Source organism: Caloenas nicobarica, chromosome 1 (genome assembly GCF_036013445.1).
Source record: "Caloenas nicobarica isolate bCalNic1 chromosome 1, bCalNic1.hap1, whole genome shotgun sequence".
Taxonomy (NCBI): Eukaryota; Metazoa; Chordata; class Aves; order Columbiformes; family Columbidae; genus Caloenas; species Caloenas nicobarica.
In genome coordinates, this window is record NC_088245.1 from 198214060 (window position 1) to 198235545 (window position 21486).

Genomic DNA, 21486 nt, shown 5'->3' on the forward strand with positions numbered 1-21486 from the left:
GGTACTGCTACCTTCAGCCTCTTTTATCCCTGCTTTCCAGACAAAAAACCTGAGGTGTGAACTGTGTGACTGACTACAGATTACAGAAATGCTAAGACACAATGAGGAATCAAGCCAAGAAACCCCAAGTTACAACACATCACCCTTTTCATCTCCACCATGGCCTGTTGATCCCTTGATTCCACCAGTGCCACAGTGTGACTGTCCCTGCAGCCCAGGACAGTCTCCCTGACTTCGCAAGATCACCTGCTATTGTGAACACAAGACGTTTTTCAGTAGAAGATGGGTTTGATGTAAAATCATATCAAACCTTACAGTGATTCTTTGGGGTGAACAAACAGCAAAATGAACAAACCAACTGCACAGGACACAATGCAAAGAGTGAATGATGACCTCTTCCACTCACCTTACTTTTTGAACCTTTCAGTGATGCCTCTGTAAAAGAACAGTATTTGAAAGCATCATGTCAGACAAGCTAAGTTTATATTGGATCCATTTAAACATTTATTTATAAGAATGAAGTCATACTATTTTTAGCACATGCAGAAAGGTACAAAGGCATGTAGAACTAAGTATTTCACGGTTACCTATTTTCATAGTTCTGGCAGCTCCAGGTTTGGTATTGTAACAGATCCTTTGCAATTCACATCGACCTGTTAGTTTTCTGACCACGAATTTCAGGCAGCGCCACAAGCACTTGCAGTAGAAGTACAGGCATACCTGGACAAACATCCTGGCAAAAGAAGAAGCCTGAAAATAAGAGTCTTGAGCAGAGTTTGTTTTAACAAGGTCACCACCCAAACAGAAAGTACTTCCTCACCCCAAATTCCCATTGTCTAAGGGCATCTTTAAAGCAAAAGCAGCATTCACACCTCTAAGGTTTATCCTGGTGTCAAATCATGCTTTTTAGTCTTAGCCAACAAAGAACCACACATGAAGCACCAGAATTGGAAGCACAGAATAAGTCAACTCTAGAGTCCTCAAAAGAGTAAAAAAGAGAAAACTCTTTGTCTCCTTAAAATAAAATGTCATATAGTTCCTACTAATGCCTTGAGGAAGCAGGACTACATGAGAAGGGAGCACAGCTCACCCTGTTATGGTTGCTGAGGATCCAGGGAGTCACTAGTCTGGCTTAACTTTGCTGCTGCATCCAGCTGCTCCAAGCAGCGTGGCTGGTTATCCTGACAAACATGAATCAGCACTCATGTCAGGTCCCCAGGAGCGAAGAGTGGCAATTAAGGAAATCAACGTTTCACTCCCTTAAGGAGAGAAGATGTTTCAGAACCTGTCCTGAGGATTGCCAGTTTTTCCCAAGATCAGTCATTATACAGTGCTGATGCTGCACGATTTCTCAAAGTACAGAACCGACGGTAAGCCAAGAAAGTCCTTATTTAAATACTGCATCCAGTTTTGAGTCCCAGCAACACAAGACAGACTTCAACAAACTGGATGGATTTCAGTGGAAGCCCCTGGGATGGCAGGGCTGGAGGAGAGGCTGGGGAAGCTGGGCTTTTTCAGCCTGGAACAGAGAGAACTTCAGGGGTACCTAAGAGCACCCCCAGTGCCTGTGTGAAGACCATGGGGGACACAGAGCTGGGTTCTTCACAGTGTTGCAGGGCAGGAAGACAAGGCCATAAGCTGAAACATAGGCTCAGTCTGGGTATAAGGAGAAGCTTATTCCTTGTGAGGGCAGTCAGGCAGTGGCACAGGTTGCCCAGAGAGGCTGTGCAGTCTCCTGCCTCAGTTTTTTTAAGCCCTGAGCAGCCCAGTCTGGCCTCAGAGCTGACCTGCTGTGAGCAGGAGGTTGGACCAGAGACCTGCTGAGATCCCTCCAGCCTGAACTATCCTGTGATCGTGTTAAAGCCTGAAAAAGGCTTTGTACATGAGAAATACTCTATTTTAAAGTTTGTTAGCATTGCAGCTGCTACCACAGCCCACATACTGCTACCACAATTACATAACACACCTCAAAACCAGATTTAATGGGCTACAGCTTATTTGGACACAATTTAGATTTCCTGTTTCTACGGCTTTGAAGGGACAGATCCTGCCATGTTACCCACCTGTCAACCCCCAGAGAGTGCACCAGGACTTGAGGTGAAGGGAAGAATCCACCTGTGGTCCTTGGGTTCAGAAGCACATCTCAGAAATGGTAAATTGCAGAGACCTGAGACTGGGAAGGTTGTCATCTGGACATGGCCCTGGGCAACTGGCTCTAGGTGGCCCTGCGAGAGCAGGGAGGGTGGACTAGATGACCTCCAGAGGTCCCTTCCAACCTGAACCTGTGATTATATTCTATGATTACATTATGGGAAAACAACAACACAGCTTCAATATGCTAGCTTGCCACTAAATGGTCAAAAATAATTGAGTTCACTATGTTTTAAGCCTGCGTGTATGCATATTCATCATTAGCCCATTATCTCCTCCACATGCTGCCGATGTTTTCAAAGGAAAGTTATTTTTTTAGGAAGCTCTATATTATCCTTTTCAATGGAGTTCAGTGGTTATTCTGAAATACTGAATTGCAGATACTCAAATCAGTTACAGCTTTAAGAAAGCTTGAAGAGCTTCATCCTTCCTAAAAACATCCTGAAGGGCATGGTTTAGAACAACATTCAGGAAAGGGAAGATAAATTAACTCACGTTAACGTCCACACAGGAGTTTAATCTGCTTTATGTTCACTTTAGCTTAATGGCCTTTGAAGGAGGATTAAGCTAAGGAAATTAAAGCTATTTTATGTCTAAATGGAGAGCATCCACACAAATATTTAACACGCTTTAAAAGCATCCACTTTATCTTCACATTTTTAGCTAATTCACTTAACACTCCCAGACGCCTGCATGCAGGCAACCTCCTTGTCTTTATATCTGAAACAGAGACTTCCTGTTGCATAAAGTGAAACCTAAAGAATGAGGAATCACTCCCATGCTGGAATCAAGTTTTACACAATAAAAAAAAAGTTTCAGCTGCTGACACAGAAATATTTGGGTCCAGCCCCCCACCCCCATCCTGCAAGATGTGCCAGGACACACTACTCTGAGAAGCAGGTTCTAGCCTTCAGTATTTAGAACAAGAGCAGTTACCAGAAGGCAAGCCCATCATCAGCCAAGCAGCCATTCTTTAAGTTTCCAACAGTCAGAATTGCAAGTCAGTTAAAAAGTCAGACTTGCATAAAGTCAACCTTTAACAGTGGCCTGAAAAAAACCCACAGGGTAACATTAGGCAATTTGGTTTTCCAGTAGACCTTTGATATCAGCCTTCCCAGATCCAAACACAACCCATAGCCATCCCTCAGTCTCCTCAGCACACCCCAGCTCTGCAGTCAGGCTGAAGGTCCAGAGAAACGAACGCATGGGATTAATGCTGAACTGGAAGGTAGAGTGTGGTAAAACAAAGTTCTGAGTTTTCACCGTACATTTGTAGTAGAAATCAGAGTCACTTTCTTTTGGCCTGCTTTGTTTTCAAATGTTAAGTCCCTATTAGAGGAACTCACTACCCAGAGAGCTCATTTGTATGAAAGCCAGGAAGATAGACTCAGCTTTGTGTTAATGGCCCATTTAAGATTTCCTTCTAATGAACAAGATAGCTCCCATAAAACCCACATATCCTTTAAGAAAGTTCATGCCTACACTTAATTGCCTCCAGGATTGAAATATTAAAACCTATTTCATTACTCAAAACCTTGTTTCGTACTGTATTGTGTGATGTCGATAAGTTTCAGGGTGGGGGGAAGGTGTTGGGTGCATTTCAATTATGTGTTGCTGCCTTTAGGCTCAATGACAGATTTGCAAATCAAAGGAAAAACTCTAAATGGGATAGAGCTGTGACTTTCCATGGCTGCAACCACCTTCCCTACTCAAGTTTTGCTTTGGCTGTGGTTTGCACAAAGATTAACTAATAAAAATGCATCTACTAAAGACATGTCACTATAGCACACAAACACTACATCTGTGATTCACTAAAACATACTTAGCAGCTACTACTAATAAAACAAACACACACTAGTTTTGACTACGTAGCTTATAGAAGACAATTAGCCTTTGTGGATACCTTCAGTTTTCTACTACTCATCCATCTCAAGCTTACAACAGTTGAAATCTTCCATTTGTAACATGAATGGCATAACATATAACACAAGATTGTTTTCAAAGGGTTGTTCTTTATAAAAGGGAATTCTTGCTTGCAGAAGTCCTGTAATAAAAGCACACTAGTGATTAAGTAGGATGAGTTTAATGTTAGCCACTACGCTTCAGTTCATGTAAGCAAAGCAGAGACACTGGCAGCTATACAACAAAACATAGCGTATCGTGAACAAAAACCCTTGTGGAAGTGTAGCACGAGCCATGTGTCTGACTATAGCACAGTGCCATTAACTGCTGGTTTCTTTTACAGTCCAATTCCAAAACTCCTCTCCACTCAATGCCTTCTATGCATTTCCCCCCCCATTTGCCTTTGCAGGTTTTCAGCACAGAGAATAATGTGCTTCACCAGCAGTTTGTGTAGATGCATACAGTGATACTTCAGATCCTGAGGTGAGCTTTAAGAACAGAAGTATTACAGAAATAAGGCTGTGCCTCAGGGACTTGCACTCTACTCTTCCCCACTCCAGTACAGGCTCCTTCTCCTCCTGTATTATATGCAGCTGTACAGACCTATAGATTTGTGTTTATACATGCAAAGTGTGTTACAAGAGTTCATAGCAACATTTACTCAGGTAAAACAGAGCAACCTGCATAATAAGATGCTGATGCACACAGGTCCAATCAACAGGCAGCTCCCTCGCCAAGGACGCTGTATGAGTGGAAACACATGCAGCCATCCTCCCATCAGAATTCAGGGTTACACATTCCCAGTCATTGGTGCCAGTCACTGGGACACCAGAAGCCACCTGCTAGGTCCTGAGAAATATCAAGGCAGCTCAGCATAGTTTTCCCAACCTGGCTCACAGAAAGTGCCTCTGAGATCAATACTACAGAAAAATATACTTGTTACCAGGGTTCTAAGGCGGGGGGGGGGAGGGTGGGGTGGGTGGGCGGGAAATCAAATCAGAACAATAAAATATCCTGAAATGAGAAAGTATTCCCTTGCACATCTGGAAGAGACTTACGGAATACTACCCAGTTGTCCTAGTTTCAGCTGGGATAGTTAATTTTCTTTCTAGTAGTTGTGTTTTGGATTTAGAATGGGAAGAATGTTGATAATACACTGATGTTTTGGTTGTGGGTAGTCAAAGGCTTTTTTCCAGTTTCCCACGCTCTGCCAAGTGCACAAGAAGCTGGGAGGGAGCAAAGCCAGGACAGCTGAGCCAGGCTGGCCAAAGGGCTGCTCCTTACCACATGACGTCAGGCGCAAAATATAAACTGGAGTTGGCTGGAGGACAAATACCACTGCTTGGGAATGGACTGTTGGTGTCGTGGATGGTGAGCAATTGCATTGTGCATCACTTGTTTTGTATATTCTGTTATTATTATTTTCTCTTCCTTTGCTGTCCTATTAAACTTTACTTATCTCAACCCACAAGTTTTGTTGTTTTGGTTTTTTTTTCCCCACCTCTCCTTTTTCCCCCCTGCTGATTCTGTCGCCCATTCCACTTGGAGGCAGGGGGGACAGTGAGGGAGCAGCTGCATGGTCCTAATTGCTGGCCAAGATTAAACCACAGCACCAGTGCTTAAAGCTACCACCACAATAGCCTGAAATGCCACAGAAATACAAACATCAGTTAAGGGCTGGTATATGCACCTATTTCACCTCTTCTCCTTTGCTCTTTTACTTTCAACTCTTTCATATCTTCTCTGCTCTATGTCACTCTACTTCTGAGGTCTAATTTTCTTCTAGGAACAACTTTAATAAAAAAGCTAAAAGAAATAAAATTTTTTAAAAAAAGGAATTGTGTAGTCAGTACCCTGTAAGGACTATCAGGAGTGCTGCAAAACCAACAAAGCAACTGATGTCTATCAGCAGTAATGAGGCTCATCGGAGGTTCTTTTCCATGAGGGCACAGATGAATAAAGGGGGTTCTACAATTGCTGGGATCCTTGCAAGACACAGAGAAATTGAGAGCCAAAAAGAGCACAAATTAAGACCACCACTGCTGCAGTCACAGCATGTGCTGCCCTGCCTGGGGTAGGAGAGCACATGGCACTAAGAAGTAGAGAGAACTGAGCATGTTGTTCCACACCCTGACCTTGCAAAGGGAAGGACAGAAGTGGTTCTCAACAAGGGGTCTCAAGGTATGCCCTCGACTAGCCCATGTGATGTTGAGTCAGTGTGATGGGAATGGCACACGTGATGGTTATTGGAATTTACTTTACTCTCCAATGACAGTATAACATCACATTTCCATGAAATCTGTTTTGTTATTTAAAGGTGACTGGTTCTAGACAGCCTTCTCCATCATATACAGGCAGAAGTAAGATTCAGAAAAGGTTTCCAAAGTTGTCTAATACTTCTATGAAGCTCTTGCCTGGGTGAGGTATGTTTGCCTAAATAGCAAGACGTGTGTATAATGCAAGATGTGGTATTGCACTGACATGAAGGGAAGTAGAGATTACTTACTGTGCAATATTTTTGCAACTAATAAAATAGAAGGTGCTTATTCCCTCCCCCTGGGAATTTCAGAACCTTAGTGTTTTCAGAGCTAGTAACAAACAGAGCAAATATATTGGGTAAAATAAAAACAACTAGATACCCAATGCTAGTGACTGAATTTAAAACTGGGGGGGGAGGGGGCGGGAAACAAACCAACCCCAAAAACAAACAGAAAAAGAAAAAACCCAAATCCACTAGTTTAAAAGAAGGAAATAAAAGTCACTGAAGCTACTTACACATCACTTTCTTTCCTGTGTGTCCTGTTTATGTCCTATGGATAGGAAATATTCTTACACAACTGTTTTTCCTGAAGGACATACTCAGCTCAGAGTAGAAAACATCAATATTTCCTTCCTGAGAATTCCAATTATGGCTTGAGAAGTCAAGGACACACTAATTACAGACGACAAGCTGTCCAAATAGGTGAGTAAGCGAGTGATATTACCCTGTTAGGAGCCAATTAACTTAACTATCTTTGGTTTATTTGTGTAAGTTTACATTGTGTAGGGTAGGTTACTTCTTGGTTGACCTTGCAATCACCATTTCTGCCATAGGCAAACCTGTTGTTATCTCCTTTAAAATGCAAGAGTTTTTTTTTCCTTTATTCTGTGCCTTTGCAAACTTGATATCTGAAATGCACCTTATCTCTTCATTTAGACACTAAAGCAAATCACCGTGGCAACTAAGGAAGACATAAGAGTAGTTTTTAATAGTAGCTTTCCACACTTTGCCTGCTCCCGCTTTTTGCTGACTTGATTTTCATTTTATCTGATGTGACCCCAGTAAGACAGTGCTTACAGACTGTTTTGCAGTAGATCAAGAGAAGGTGCCAAGTTTCTAGGATTCATTGAAAAAAACCTAAATGTCTGCTACAGTTGGCTCTCCAAGTTGCTATTATTTCAGATATGTAAGTTACAGTCAAAGTGAAAGTATCACTGACAGACTCCTCAAAATCCCTTTACAAGAAAAGAAAGTAGAGAGATTAAATATTTCTCTGAGAAACACTTTCATTATTTCATAAGTAATATTTAGGAATCATTCATATCAGAGCAAGCTGAGAAAGAAAGAAATCTAAAACAGTTACTTTCAGTTAGACTTCACCTTGGATTAGAGATATGAGTGTAAGAGTCCTGTAGTTTACTGGCTGACAGCACTCTCCTAAATTTAGGGATTTAGAGTTATTCCAAGTACTATGCCATCTGTTTAAAAAGCTTCTCCTTCCACTGGAAAGCAGCAGCTGTTGACAGCAGGTAGATGAAAAGCCAGACATGAACTTCTGTTAACTAGGGATCCCCCAGTCTAAAAATTATATTCTTATAAAGATATAGATGTCAAAATAGCTGCCATTTGTGCAAGCACAGGCCCTTTCTTTGCTATGCAGATGTGTAATAGAGTCCTGGGAAAGGCAGGAACAGAGGAAGTAATTCAGATTGAGAAATGAGCCTACACAAGCAACTGATTCAATTTAGGACCTATTTTGAAGTTTTGCAGTTGTTCAAATACTGTAGTTTACTATAATAAAAGCAGCCTTACTACATGGCACCACAACATGTATCTTCCCACATCTTTTAAGTTAATCTAATTCAATTGCTGAACTTTGTTAGAAATGTACTATGAGACACTTCTTTGTTACTTTTATGCCAATTTAACTTTCCAGTTAAAATAGAGATGGTGACTGTCAGCAAAGACAGGTAACTTCAGAGTTGAGCCATTTTACAACAGGTAGACTACCTTTCAGAGTATGCCTTAAAGAGAAAAATCACACACAAACCCCTCCCCCCCAAAAAAACTAAACCACCCACCCCACAAGTAAATACACATCAAAAGCAATAAAACATCATACCAGAAGTTTTTAAGGTGATATTACATCCTTGTCTATTGTTCTAAATATCAGTAGGAACAAATGTATCACCTTCATGTAAAATGTAGTTTAGTCAGTGTTGTCAATGGCATGAAGCAAACATCTTTTTACTTGCTTTAAATAAGAGGATGTGTTACTTATATAAAAAGCAGCAATTGCTTCAATTGTGAAAGAGCAGGTAGTGTTCAAAGTTTTACCTTTTCCACTGACTTTCATGTGAGGCCCCTAAAGCTCCATATATTTGTGGATCATACTGATTGCACTCTGTACCCAGCCCTAGTAGGACACAACTGGAGTGCTGTGTTCAGAGCCACAAAGATGACAAAGGGAGTGGAGCATCTCCCGTATGAGGAAAGGCTGATGGAGCTGAGTCTCTTTAGCTTGGAAAAGAGGAGACTGAGGGGTGACCTCATTAATGTTTATAAATACATAAAGAGTGGGTGTCACGAGGATGGAGCCAGGCTCTTCTCGGTGACAACCAAAGATAGGGCAAGGGGCAATGGGTACAAAATGGAACACAGGAGGTTACACTCAAATATGAGAAGAAACTTCTCCCCATTGAGGGTGCCAGAGCACCGGAACAGGCTGCCCAGGGAGGCTGTGGAGTCTCCTTCTCTGAGAACATTCAAAACCCGCCTGGATGCCTTCCTGTGTAACCTCATCTGGGTGTTCCTGCTCCGGCAGGGGGATTGGACTAGATGATCTTTTGAGGTCCCTTCCAATCCCTAACATTCTGTGATTCAGGGCTGGGTTGCCCAGCACTAGAGAGATGGACATACTGGAGTGAGTCCAACAAAGGACCATGGAGGTGATTGAGGGACTGAGAGCATCTCCCATAGAAGGGCAGACCAAGAGCTAGGAGCTCAGGAGGATCTTATCTATGTGCATAAATACCTGAGGGGGTTAGTAAAGAAGACAGAGCCAGGCTCTTCTCAGTGGTGCCTGCTGACAGGACAGGACGCAATGGGCACAGACAGAAATATAGCAATTATATTTTAAGCAAAAAGGTGCGGTTTTAAGTTTTTGGTTTGTTACTATTTTTAAATTGTAAGGGTTATCAAACAATTGGAACAAGTTGTTCAGAGAGAGACTATGGAGAGACTCCATCCTTGGAGATGCACAAAATGTGGCTGGACACAGCCCTGAGCAACCTGCTGTAGCTGACCCTGGTTTGAAGAATGGGATTGGACTTGATGATTTCCAGCGCTGTCTTTCAACCTCACTAACCACAGAATGGTTGAAGACTAAATAGGGTTTCTTAAATGGAAAGGTCTGGGGGACAATAAGACAGCCTATTTTGTATTTAATATCAGTGAACTATGTCGAAAGAGAGACAAGAGATGTCAAGCTGATTATAACAAGCCATGTCAATTGTCCAACAGAGGAGTAGTAGGCACGGCAAAAGCAGCATGCAAATTACACTAATTCCTCATTATCCATACTCACCTCTGCAGTGTTTTGTTTAGAAGACAAACTCCAGTAGTAACTGGATAGCCCTGGTGCAGCATGCCCTTTGATAGCAGCAGCAGAGACTACAGCATGCCTCCAGTACACAAACCTAACTTGGAGCTGAGTGGTAAATCTGCCTGTAGGTGAGAGTCTTGTCTTACAACAAACTGGATTTGAAAGCCACTGTTGAACATCCTCCTTGGATCTCCAGATGAATACCTGTTGCTTGAAGTTGCTGCAGGTAAATGACTGTCAGTACCCAGATAGCAGCTGAGGGGATCTTCGCTTTACAGAGGAAAGCCCTGCTCCTCTCTCCATGTGTTTTATGGCATTTTCTATGTTGCAGTCAACAAGATGACTTGTAGTTTGTGTAGACTTAACTAAACTAATTTGTTTTAAACACAGAGATAATCTAGGCCATCAGCATCAGCTAGTCCAGTGTCTGGTTCATGTTGTGCAAGAAAGCACATACTGTGTCACTGAGCAGCCCTCGCCATCAGTACACCACAGTCAGCCCTGTATTTGGTCTTCACAAACAGTTAAGGGTGCTTTTAGCAAGCTCCCGGGCAGCTGCTGCTTTTGGTAATGGACAAACACTAGGGGACACAATATATATTAACTTGTTTATTTTCCAGCTGATTTCCAAGCTGGAAGGCTTAATTTCCCTGTCTTGTACATAGATCTTCCTGCAGCTCTAAACTTCACTGCCTTACTCCCTGTCACACAAACCTGCAACTACAACACATACAACAGAATTCACTACTCCCAGAGACTGGCTTTCTTGGAGGATGACCCCAGTTCATTTCTTAATCTCCCCATATTTCTTCTATATTTACAAAATATGAGGAGTACAGTACTCATTTCAGTTCATGTCAAAGGATTAACATAAAATAAGACAATCCAGATGCTTGTAAGTAAACAGAATAGCTTTCCTATTGCAACAGTGTTTTCCTGTTTGAGGTGCTCTGCATTTCCCACCCCTTAATCCAACTTTCTGTGAAGCATCTGGAATATTGGACAAAAGTCCTAGACTGTGCTGTTTAGATAAGCGATTGCTTTTCAGAAGATCTACCTTGGCTACTTAAAAGAAACTAAAATCATCAAGAAATCTCAAATCTTTTAGGATTCACTGACTTTAGGAATACCATGAAAAGAAGCAGGAGGTAGTTTCTTCAAGACAGCCTCAGGAACCCAAATACCAAAGCCAGCACACTTTTGCCAACATGAGAAAAACACAAAGGGCCAGGACAGCCAAGGGAAGGCAGAACAGGCAATTTAAAGGAAGAAGCAAAGTGTTTACTGTAGTCAGGGAAGAGCTGGTGGCTTAGAAATTGGCAGCAGCTCAGCTTCCCCATCAGGAGGGAGAAAGATGTTATTTTTTCCAAAACACACTAGGCCATTATGGGGGTGAGCAGTAATGCCCTCTGTGACCCCAGCTGGAGGCTCTCACCCACAGGATGGTAAAGTCCCATTTATGCAGGATTCATGGCCCAGATCCACCAATTTGTGACCTTGGGCTGGGCTGCTGAGCAAGAGGAAAGGAGGGAGGAGAAAAAAAAAAGGAGGGCGGATAAAAAAAAAAAAAAAAAGGAGAAAATTACAGAGGCAGGACTGCTGAGATGGAGATCATTAGCAGGATCCAAGAAGGAAAGCTCCAACATGGGACATTATAAAACTGTAAATGGTAAAAGCACCGCAGGGACATGAGCCAGCTAGTTGTGAACCAGGAGGTCACTGGACCAGTATCAATGGAGTTGGTGGATGACCTGGGGTAATCTACAGAGCTGCATGGACCAGTCCTTCCCCTTCTCACTGGTGCCTATCAGGGTGGTGAGCACACCAACGCTTAACCTAATGGATGATTAAATCTTAACTGTCTTTTGCGGGTGCTAGCAAATAAATAATTGCTTTATACTTTTAACCTCGGTATGTCCTGCTTACAGAGTCCTTTTGCAGCTGGTTCATGATACCTGAGGAAATTGACCCAAACACTCCACAGAAATGTTTAAGCCAAGGCTGGCTTGGCAGCAAAATCATTACAGATTATCAGCCTAGAGGTAACGATCCTGATATCCATAGTGTATAAGATTCTTTGCTATAAACAGTCTAAAAAGAGAAAAATATAGTGACAGATGCTTTATACAGAAGCATATGTTTCAGTCCTCTTGAAAAGGTTTTTCCCATCAAGACAGAATATGATTTCTTCAGTTTATACACAAATTAAGCTCTTGATCTGTATTGGTCTCTAGGAGTGCTTGAGACTCTTACTGACTACAGAACAAAGACAACATGGGCTTTCTGCACCTACAGCTGGTGTCTGCAAGTCTCCCATACCACTCCTGGTTTGTAGAGAAAAAAACTGCAAGTCATAGGTAGGAGCAAGTATTAGACATTTCTCCCCCAGACTGAGCACACTTGGCTTCAAAAATATTTGCACATCTTCACCAACCATCTCCCCTTCTTCATTTTCACAAGTAACACTCCAAAAAAATCCAGACAGCAGACAAGAATGGGAAAGAAAAAAAACCCCAAACCCAAGTTTTTCAAGCACTGCTCTGTGCTACTGTTTCTCCTCTTTTCCCCTGATGTATCAGGCACTACTGATTTGGTGCATCACTGCTCCAGTCCCATAAGACAGTTCCCACATTCCTTGCTTCTATAAAGAACTAGAAAGGAAATTTTAAATTATAACAGCTTTAATTAAATAGTGAAATCTAGGTCAACAGAAAGCAATCTAGTATAAAATAGTTTACACCTTCCATACTACTGGTAACAGCTAAAACTCTTAACTCAATGCAGCATAGAAGTAATTAGAGTAATTTGCAACTTTTGAAAAAACACAGAACAGTTACCTCAGAAAGTGTTTCATGGTGACAGTTTGGCTTGTGTTGCTGGAGCCACAATCTATTGATTACTGATGACTGCTTCTTTGCAGGTGATATCTGCACTGTAGAAATAGAATTGAGATGTATTTACTAACAGAGAAAAAGAAGCGGTAATTCAGTTTTCTAAATAGCTCTTGAAACAAACATCTACAGACACACATGGGAAAGACATTAAGAAATCTCATGCCAATCAAACCAAAATGAAAAATCATGATTTGTTCATACTCTTCAGCCTGAGCACACACTTTGACCAGACTATACCATCCATGTCTCTCTTCAGAATAGTCAAAAGTTTGAATAAGAGAATTAAGAATTAAGTAAGAAAGGTTGAAGAAAAATCTAGACAGTTTCAAACACTTGTGTTCTTCAAACAACGGCCTGGTTCACCGCAGCTTCCGAGTGGCAGTTTTGAGAGACACTCAGCTCGCTCTGCTGCTAAAAACCGTCTGTTCCCCCGAAATTTGCAACAGCCCTTGGAGACCTTGGGTAAAAGTAGCATGTAAGCAAACAGCTACTGATTTAATTCACTATAGGAGATGTCAGCTAATCAATTCTCCTGAGGACCAACTCTATTAAATGATACATATGAGGTCTTAAAATAGATACAGTTGACTAGGTTGCCCATCCATTCAGAGATCTGTGCCCTGCAGTTAATTTTCATTATGATTACCATTTAGTTCCAGTAGAGGAGAGGAATGGGAAGAAACATCATAAACATAACCCTGCCCATGTACTGCAGACTCTCCCCAGCCACCATCTCTTTACTTCAGGTTTTTAAAATGGAGTATTCACACACAAGCAATATTGGACTAAGAGATGCGCATTTCTCAGATTACTGTACTTCATATCCTGTAAAAGGCAACAAAACACCTTTACTTGCTGCCAGAAAACAAAGTACTGTTACACAAGCCTACTATTGGGACAGCTTATTCCAAGATTTAAAGGGAACAAGACCACACTTTCAAGCTCCGTACTACCCTGTTTCCCCAAAAATAAGACCTACTCCAAAAATAAGCCCTAGCTACAGTTCATTTAAAAAGTCAATTTAAATAGTGTCCAGGCAGCTATACATGTAAAAAAGTAATAAGTTTTGGAGCAAAAATTAATATGAGACCCTGTCTTATTTTCAGGGAAACAGGGGAGTACAAACTACACATAAAGGAAGGCCTGAATGAAAGCTGTGCTGTTGAGAAATCATTTAAAAGCTCATTTTTCATCAACACTGCATGCAGCGTGCCGGAAAGTACCTGAAGGCCTTCAGTGCCTGGCCTTTTTTGTCAGAGTTATAAATCTAGAGAACCTCAAATCCACTTTTTTTTTTCCCCAGGACCTAACAGCACTGATGGGATAAAAATCTTACCCTACAGTGTTCTCATATTCCTTCCCTTTTGTAACTTGCAAGTTTTACATTATGCTATTATGCTGTTGCCTGCTGACAGGAACAGATCAAGTATTTAAGTTCAGAAAAATGCAGCTATCTTGTTGGATTACATCACGTACAGCTTGCTAAAAATATATGATCCCTGAACTGTAAATGCTTCATTCATTTATATTGATTTTGACTGGCTGAATCATGTTGCTGTCCCCTGAATACAGCTGTAATTGGTGCTGGCTGCAGTGACACCTGCTTGCAAGGGCAGAGAGATGCTAACATCAGACTCGGGTTCATTACTGAATGCAGCAGGCAGCTCCTAAAGCTTCCTGCTACAGCTTTTGATAGGTCTTCCACGACAGCAAGCACAGGGAGCACACAGCATACAGGGAAAAACTGGAGGGGATGTAACCGGCTCCCCTTCTCCAGTCTAATAATTTGCTGTTTAAAAGATACAGTTTGTGAAAGATTCTCACAGCTGAGTCTCAGCTTTTTAGCGTCAACTTGAACAAAGGGAGCTTCACCACAATATTTGACCCATAAGGGCAGCAGTGTAAGGAACACACCAGAAGTGCCAGGAGCTGTCAAATCAACCCCCTCTAAAAGTGTGTGCTGGCCTCAGCCTCTGAGGTCAGCTCCTTCTCGATTCTGATCGAGGTCCTTGCTGAAAGCGATGCTGCTTCTTTACCACTGCTTTAAAGGGAAGAGAACTTACGCTTGCCTGAACTCCAGAATTGGCTCATCCGAGTGTGGCATGGTAGGGGCTTCAAGATACTCTCCCTTCAAGAACAGTTACCAGCTACAGCCAATAATAAATTTGTTTTGAATGCTCATTAAAAAAAAAAAAAAAAAAAAATCAGACTGTTTAAAAAACTGTATTTTAAGAAGTCAGCATTACTGTTTATAAACCCCTCAGAAAGCTAAACTCAAAAAAAGGCCATTAGTTGCAAATAAAAAGCACAACTATGTGACACAACAAGCATGACAAGTGGTTAAAAGTGCCAATTTTGGATCTTTTTAAAAGCCCACCTTTGGAATTACAAAAATAAATCTCATTGCTCTCTCCCTTTTAATTAAAACGGGACAGGGGGAAAGCCACCAGAAAGCAGCTTTAGAGCTGAAGTCCTGATGCCACAAAGCTGACATCAAAGCCCTCCAGCTTGGAGAGGAACAGGTCACCCCGCAGCTCCAACAGCTCGTCCCCTGAAGCACAGGCCAGCCAGCAAACAGGTCCCGCAAAAGGCTGTGGCCTCGGAAGCAGCTTCCTCCACTGGAACACACAGCAATCAAATCTCACCTGACTCTGCCAAGAAGGTTTTCAAGACCTAGAGGCGAGACATACAGCACAAACAAAAGTACAGAGAGTCTCTGCTGCTGTCGTTGCTCAAAAGGTAAAAAATTTAAACTTCTGGCAGACAGGCTTTGTGAGTGCTGTCACCTGCGAAGTACAGGGACAGACATTAACGCCATGCTACGTGATTCTTGTCTCAACTTATGGGGGCACATACATACACACAACATTAAGCTATGGACATCCAGGCTAGACTGGGAAATCAGATGGCAAGAATTTGTAGTCATCTTCAAACAAGTAGCACTGGAGGGGAGCGTTCCCCATTTTCATATACCTCCATAATCCCCCTTCTTAGGGGAGATCAGTAAAGATTCTATGTGAAGAAAACAGTGCTTAAACTTTTAAAAAATATTGTAACCACAATTCACAGCTAAGTAAGTTCAACTGTTCATAAACCTGTAGAGCCACAAGACCTAATTTCTGCAAACCTCTTTTACTCTCAAAATGTAATAGATATCTTTTAAGTGAAAAAGGAAACAAGATACCATACAAAACAAACTAGTACTCTATTTTACTTCCAATAAAGTAATAGCATCTCAGTGAAGAAGAAACCAGCTATAGCTTTGGACAACATTTACAGCACTTCAGAGTTTGCCCAAAAATTTTCAGACAATTGCCGCTAGGTGTGCTTACGATAAAAACCAAACCAAACCAAACAAATAAACACACACTTGTGGTCAGGGAAAAGGACTTGACTTACAGCCTCCTGTTTTCTTAAGGAAAGTTCCCTCAGTAAGTTGGATGTCTGCAGATGAAGAAGGCTTTCAAGGTCCACTCATGGGAAAGGAAGACACATATGAGAAAAAGACTTCAACATGTGACAGACAACCAGGGTGATGAAAGTTTGTGACCTCGTTGAAAGAAAGAGCACGACAATTGTACGATTTAGTTGAGAAGTTGACAGCAGTTACAGATTTGGGGAAACTGAAATACAAGTTTCTGAAGACTCAACTTCCTGCACTTTGGAAGTATCGCTTTTGTCAGAAAGTGCCAGACTCGCAGCAGGATGCCCAGAGCCCACAGAAGCCCGGTGGGGAGCAGCCCGCTGGCCACAGTGCCCACCCACCACTATGAGAGCCCGAGTTTGCGCCTTTACGTGGTTCCACACACACAGTGAATTTGCAGCTGTGTTTTTCTGCAGCCTAAGAAAATGTTCCAGCTTTAAGCTATGCACACATTTTCTCACTGAGGAACCTGTAAGATACTTCCCTTCTCCTTTTGTAGGCAGCTTTCAGCCTTTTCTAATGGTAAGTCATGAAGCTGGAGAAAGCCTAAAGACAAGTAGGTATAACTTGATTATTAATTCCCTGGAAGTAGCTTACACCAACAGCACAGATCCATAACTAAAAACCCCTTAGCCTAATCTTTAAAGTTTGCTCTTTGACACGAAACAACTCACATTCCAAGGCTCTAGATGAAGGATGATGAACACAATCTGGATGTCCCACATGCTCGAGTTTCTCAGTTTGCAGATCTGAGGGAATGAGGGGTGACCTCACAGCTTCCTGAGGGGGGGCAGCAGGGAGGGAGGTGCTGATCTCCTCTCTCTGGTGTCCAGTGATACAACACATGGAAATAGTTCAAAGCTGCATCAGGGGATGTTCGGTCTTGGCATAAGCAAGCGTTTCTTTACCAAGAGGGTGTTCAAACACTGGAACAGGCTTCCTAGAGAGGTGGACAATGCCCCAAGCCTGTCAGTGTTTAAGAGGCATTTTTACAATGACCATTAACTTGTGGTCAGCTCTGAAGTGGTCAGGCAGTTGGACTAGATGATCACTGTAAGTCCCTTCCACCTGAAGTATTGTATTCTATTCCATACCACACTATTTCCACAAACCAACCTCCTCTTTCTTCCCACAACACATCCACATACCAATTCACTGCCAATTGTTTCATCCAGTTTATCTTAAATGAGACAGGAGTTTCCCATCCTAAAACTAGCTGCAACTTTTCTTAGAAGAAAAGCAGTATTACTACAGTCACTAAGAACAGCAAAACTAGTACAAGATCTGTCTCAAAATACAAATGAAGCTTTCCTTAAATAAACATTAACTATTTGAATTCTTGTGACCATATGATCTTTGAAGCAGTATAGCAAAACACACATCAATCTGAAAGGTTACCATTGCTGGAGGCTGCAAGAAGTCACGAGCAAGCCTTAAAAGTCACCTCTTTATCTGAACCTGAGGGTTTGCTCCGTTTTCTTCAAGAACGCTGCAGATGCAGCTGAGGGAAAAAGTCGTGTTATTTAATATAAGTTGCCCTATTTGCAGAGTAAAATATAGAACCAAGGTAGTTTTCTTCACAATGTTTATTTTGCAAGCTAATGACTCACCTGGCATATTGCAAACATTTTTAGAAGGTTTGTATTCTAATTATAAAGAAAGAATGGCTGTGCTGAAGACACAAATCAGAGTCATTAAGATGAGCAGGCTGAATATAGGACTTTGTTTATGTGGATCATTAGATTACAGTTCATCCAAACTTTCCTCCTCACAAAATAAAAAGACTATGTTTGAAATGGAAGGCAGCAATTGCATCAGTCATCTTGAGTGCAGAGAAGAAAAAAAAAAATTATTTTTAAGTCTTGTTGTTACAGTTTTAAAAGTAGGTTCTCCCAAGCTGAATAGCACCAACTAGCATGACAATGTTGATTTCAGTTGCAAATTTTCTTTCCAGTAGCATCCTGGGTTGCCACTTATCCCTCATTCACCTCAAAAGCCTGCATGTATTTATTTGTGAGGGACAACAGTCTTGAGCCTTATGTCACCAGAAGCATTTTGCTACTGTATATTCCATTTATTTTACTGACGGGAATACGTTAATTCTTCTCTATCCTGAACATCAATCTATGATAACTAGAATTGGAAAAGAGAAGAACAGCTGATAGACGTTATGAAATACCCCTTCGAGGTCCTGGTGGATAGCGAGCTGGCCACAAGCCAGCAGAATGCAAAGACAGACAACAGCACCCTGGGCTGCATGAACACATGCAGAGACAGATTGAGGAAAGGGATTGTCTTCCTCTTCTCATCACTCTTTGGACCACATTTAGACACTGTCTAGTTTTGGGCCCCAGCAATACACAAAAGACACCAATAAACTGGAAAGAGTTAAGCAGAGGCCACTGAAATGCTGGGGGAGAGGCTGAGGGAGATGGGCTTGGCCAGCCCAAGGCAGAGACAGCTTTGAGGGCACCTAACAGCACCTCTAGTGCCTGTGGGGAGGTCATTGAGAAGACTTAGGTGGGCTCTTCACGGCAGGGTGCAGGGCAGGAGGGTAAAAAACAACAGGCATGAACTGAAACTGGAGAGGTTTGTCCTGGATACAAGGTGAAAGTTTTTTCCCCTAGAGGACAGGACAGTCAAGCAGTGGCACAGGTTGCTCAGACAGGTTGTGCACTCTCCATCCTTTGAGGTTTCAAGCTCCAACTGAAGGAAGCTCTGAGCAGCCTGACCTCAGAGCTGACCACGCTGGTGGAGACCCTCTGAGGTCCCATCCAGCCTTGGATTCTCTGCTTCCCCCACAGTCAGTCTTATTGGGACAACTCAGATATCCTGAGTTACATCCAAGTACCCTGTACAACAGACAGGGTGCCCAAGTCCTTTCTATTTTAATAATTTAAACACTACCAACTTTTCACTAAAATGCTCTATAATTTGCAGTGTTTCTGGTGAAACAAGCTTAGCTTGAGGATGGAACAAGATTACTCCCTCTACCTCATCTCTCCTAACCGCTCCCACCCAAAAGTCTACACTGCTCAATTTGACCACATTTTAAGGGACCTGAATTTAAAAAATAAAAGTCTACAAGAGTCCTGCCAGTATCAATACAAAACACAAACCCCTCCAAATACAAATAAAATTCCAGTGACTCTAGGACCCCAGTTTGGCCAAGCCATACTAATTCTCAGCAAGTATTGTTTATCAGGCTGTCACATAGAATAGAGGTGTACCTACTTGCACCTTCCAACTTGAATTCATGCCCAAAGATGGAACAAAAGTCACTTTAAAATGTATTTAGAAACCCAGTAATAGCAGAGGATCTTTGACCACCTCAAAGATCACCAGCAGATGCCTGTTTTGTGTGAGCTCAGTTTTCTGTCTCAGTACAGAAGAGTATTTTCGTTTCCGTGTGCCCAAGATGTGGCTGTATTCAACTTCAAGCACTCTTTAGAAGAAAGTCTTGGAACAAAATGTCACGCTTGATTGATGAAGCTAATAAGCAAGACTTTACTTCAGTCACACTGTCACAGGTAATATGATTTTTTCCTCTCCTAATCTCCATCACACATTGACATTTTATGTTTCGGTATTTCACTAGGAGAGTGAAGGAAAGGCTAGACATGAAGTCAAAATTCACTGAATTTTAGATCTGTCTAAAAGAGCCTGTGAGCATGAACACATACAACACAATTAAGCAACACAAATAAAAAGCCCTGAATAAAAGCTTAAAAATCACAGTAGGGTTTGGGGGTAGAAGAGCACAAAACCCTCTTCTATCAAATCACAGAGAAGTGCTTTGCAAGTCTCTAATTCCATAGACTTCCATAGTGCTTCACGTCAGTCCATTACTGCTTCTTTAAAGTGGGAAATAGTGTCACAGATGTAAGCCAGAAACACGGAAGCAGCGAGAGGGTCTTACAATACCTTAAGAGCCAGTCACATAGGACTGCTTTGGGTTCATGAAAACTTATCCGTCAAATCTCACATAGCAAGTTACCTCTAACACCATCCAGTCCAGCCTACACACTATAATTCCTCAGTAGATTTTTTGCTCAGTGATAACCCATGGTTTGATGAAGATAACATGAAATCAAAGCTCAATATTGCAGAAGCACATCCACAGTCCATTGTTGATCTCTGCCCTTTAAAATTAAAAGGCTGCGGTTCCATACCTGACTTTTTAAAGCAAACTAAAACCCAAAAATTCCACAGAGGAGATGTACATGCGTGCAGGCATATTTTGTGTGCAGAATGGTGGCAATGATCTACTTTTACCAATTTCTATTAGGTCTGCTCCATTAAAACTTCGAAAGATGTTGAGGACAAAATTATATGAAGTCACTTCAGGTCACTAGTGAAGACTTCACTGAGTACATTTTATTTCTAATTCTAAATACAAGTTAAAAAGCAGAGGAAGTTCTCCACACCCCAGAGTACTGTAAACTTCTAGAAATGTAATCTGATGCTTAACTTCAACAGCAATTAAAGTATCCAAGTGTTTTCTCTGTCTATAATGATTCCATCCTTCGCAAGCTTACTTCACTTATTGAGGAAAGTGTATTTTATCCAGAAGAGGCCTGAATAGATTTTATATCGGCTAAAAATGAAGTCTCATGCTTGAAAACAGCGTTCAACCCACAGCAACTTCCCCCTCACCCCTTTGTGCTTTATAAAAAGGCATCATTTTTAGCCACTTCTCATGAAATTTCACTTGACCACTGATGAATTCATCCAGGAGAACAGCAGCATCATCTGGGTGGCTCACGTACGTCTACATGGGTTGCAGTGCAATGTTTCTGGCCTACTTGCTCTGTTTCCAGACACACTATACAACAGCTTGCACTGTGAGGATGTGTGTTCTGAATAAAACATCATACTTTGTAGCAACATTCCTTCAAGTTTAGAATAAATCCTACAAGACTGGATGCATAAAATCCAGAGAGACTGCTTGATTAGTTCCCAGTCTAGTTACTGTCAAAGTTCCATGGAAAAACCCCAAAATGACTATTCCCAAGAGTGAATGACTGATGTTCTTTTGCCTTCCCTTCTTGGTTTCCACCTTATCTCCTAGACGAGCGGAGGGTACAAGGTAAAAGGCAAAAATGAAGTATTCACTTGCCACCAAAATTAACTGAAGTCTAAATTTGTTTTAGGGCCCCTATCCAACACACAATACTTTATGGGGAAGAAACATCATCCTATCAATGGGTCACATACAGATCTGCAAAGTCAATAGAATAACACCCGAGAT

General features: G+C 41.8%; 1 protein-coding gene across 2 annotated transcripts in view; it reads right to left on the reverse strand.

The window, feature by feature from the left end:
• The window catches only part of ELMOD1 (ELMO domain containing 1), a 45062-nt gene that overhangs the window by 15837 nt on the left and 7739 nt on the right, over positions 1–21486 (reverse strand). For both annotated transcript variants that reach the window (XM_065649747.1, XM_065649739.1), the window contains exons 2-4: positions 12755–12849; positions 588–733; positions 407–435 (exon numbers count right to left, since the gene is read on the reverse strand). In XM_065649747.1, the coding sequence (XP_065505819.1) occupies positions 407–435; positions 588–733; positions 12755–12771 (192 nt within the window). In that variant the 5' untranslated portion in view covers positions 12772–12849. The remainder of the gene's footprint in view (positions 1–406; positions 436–587; positions 734–12754; positions 12850–21486) is intronic.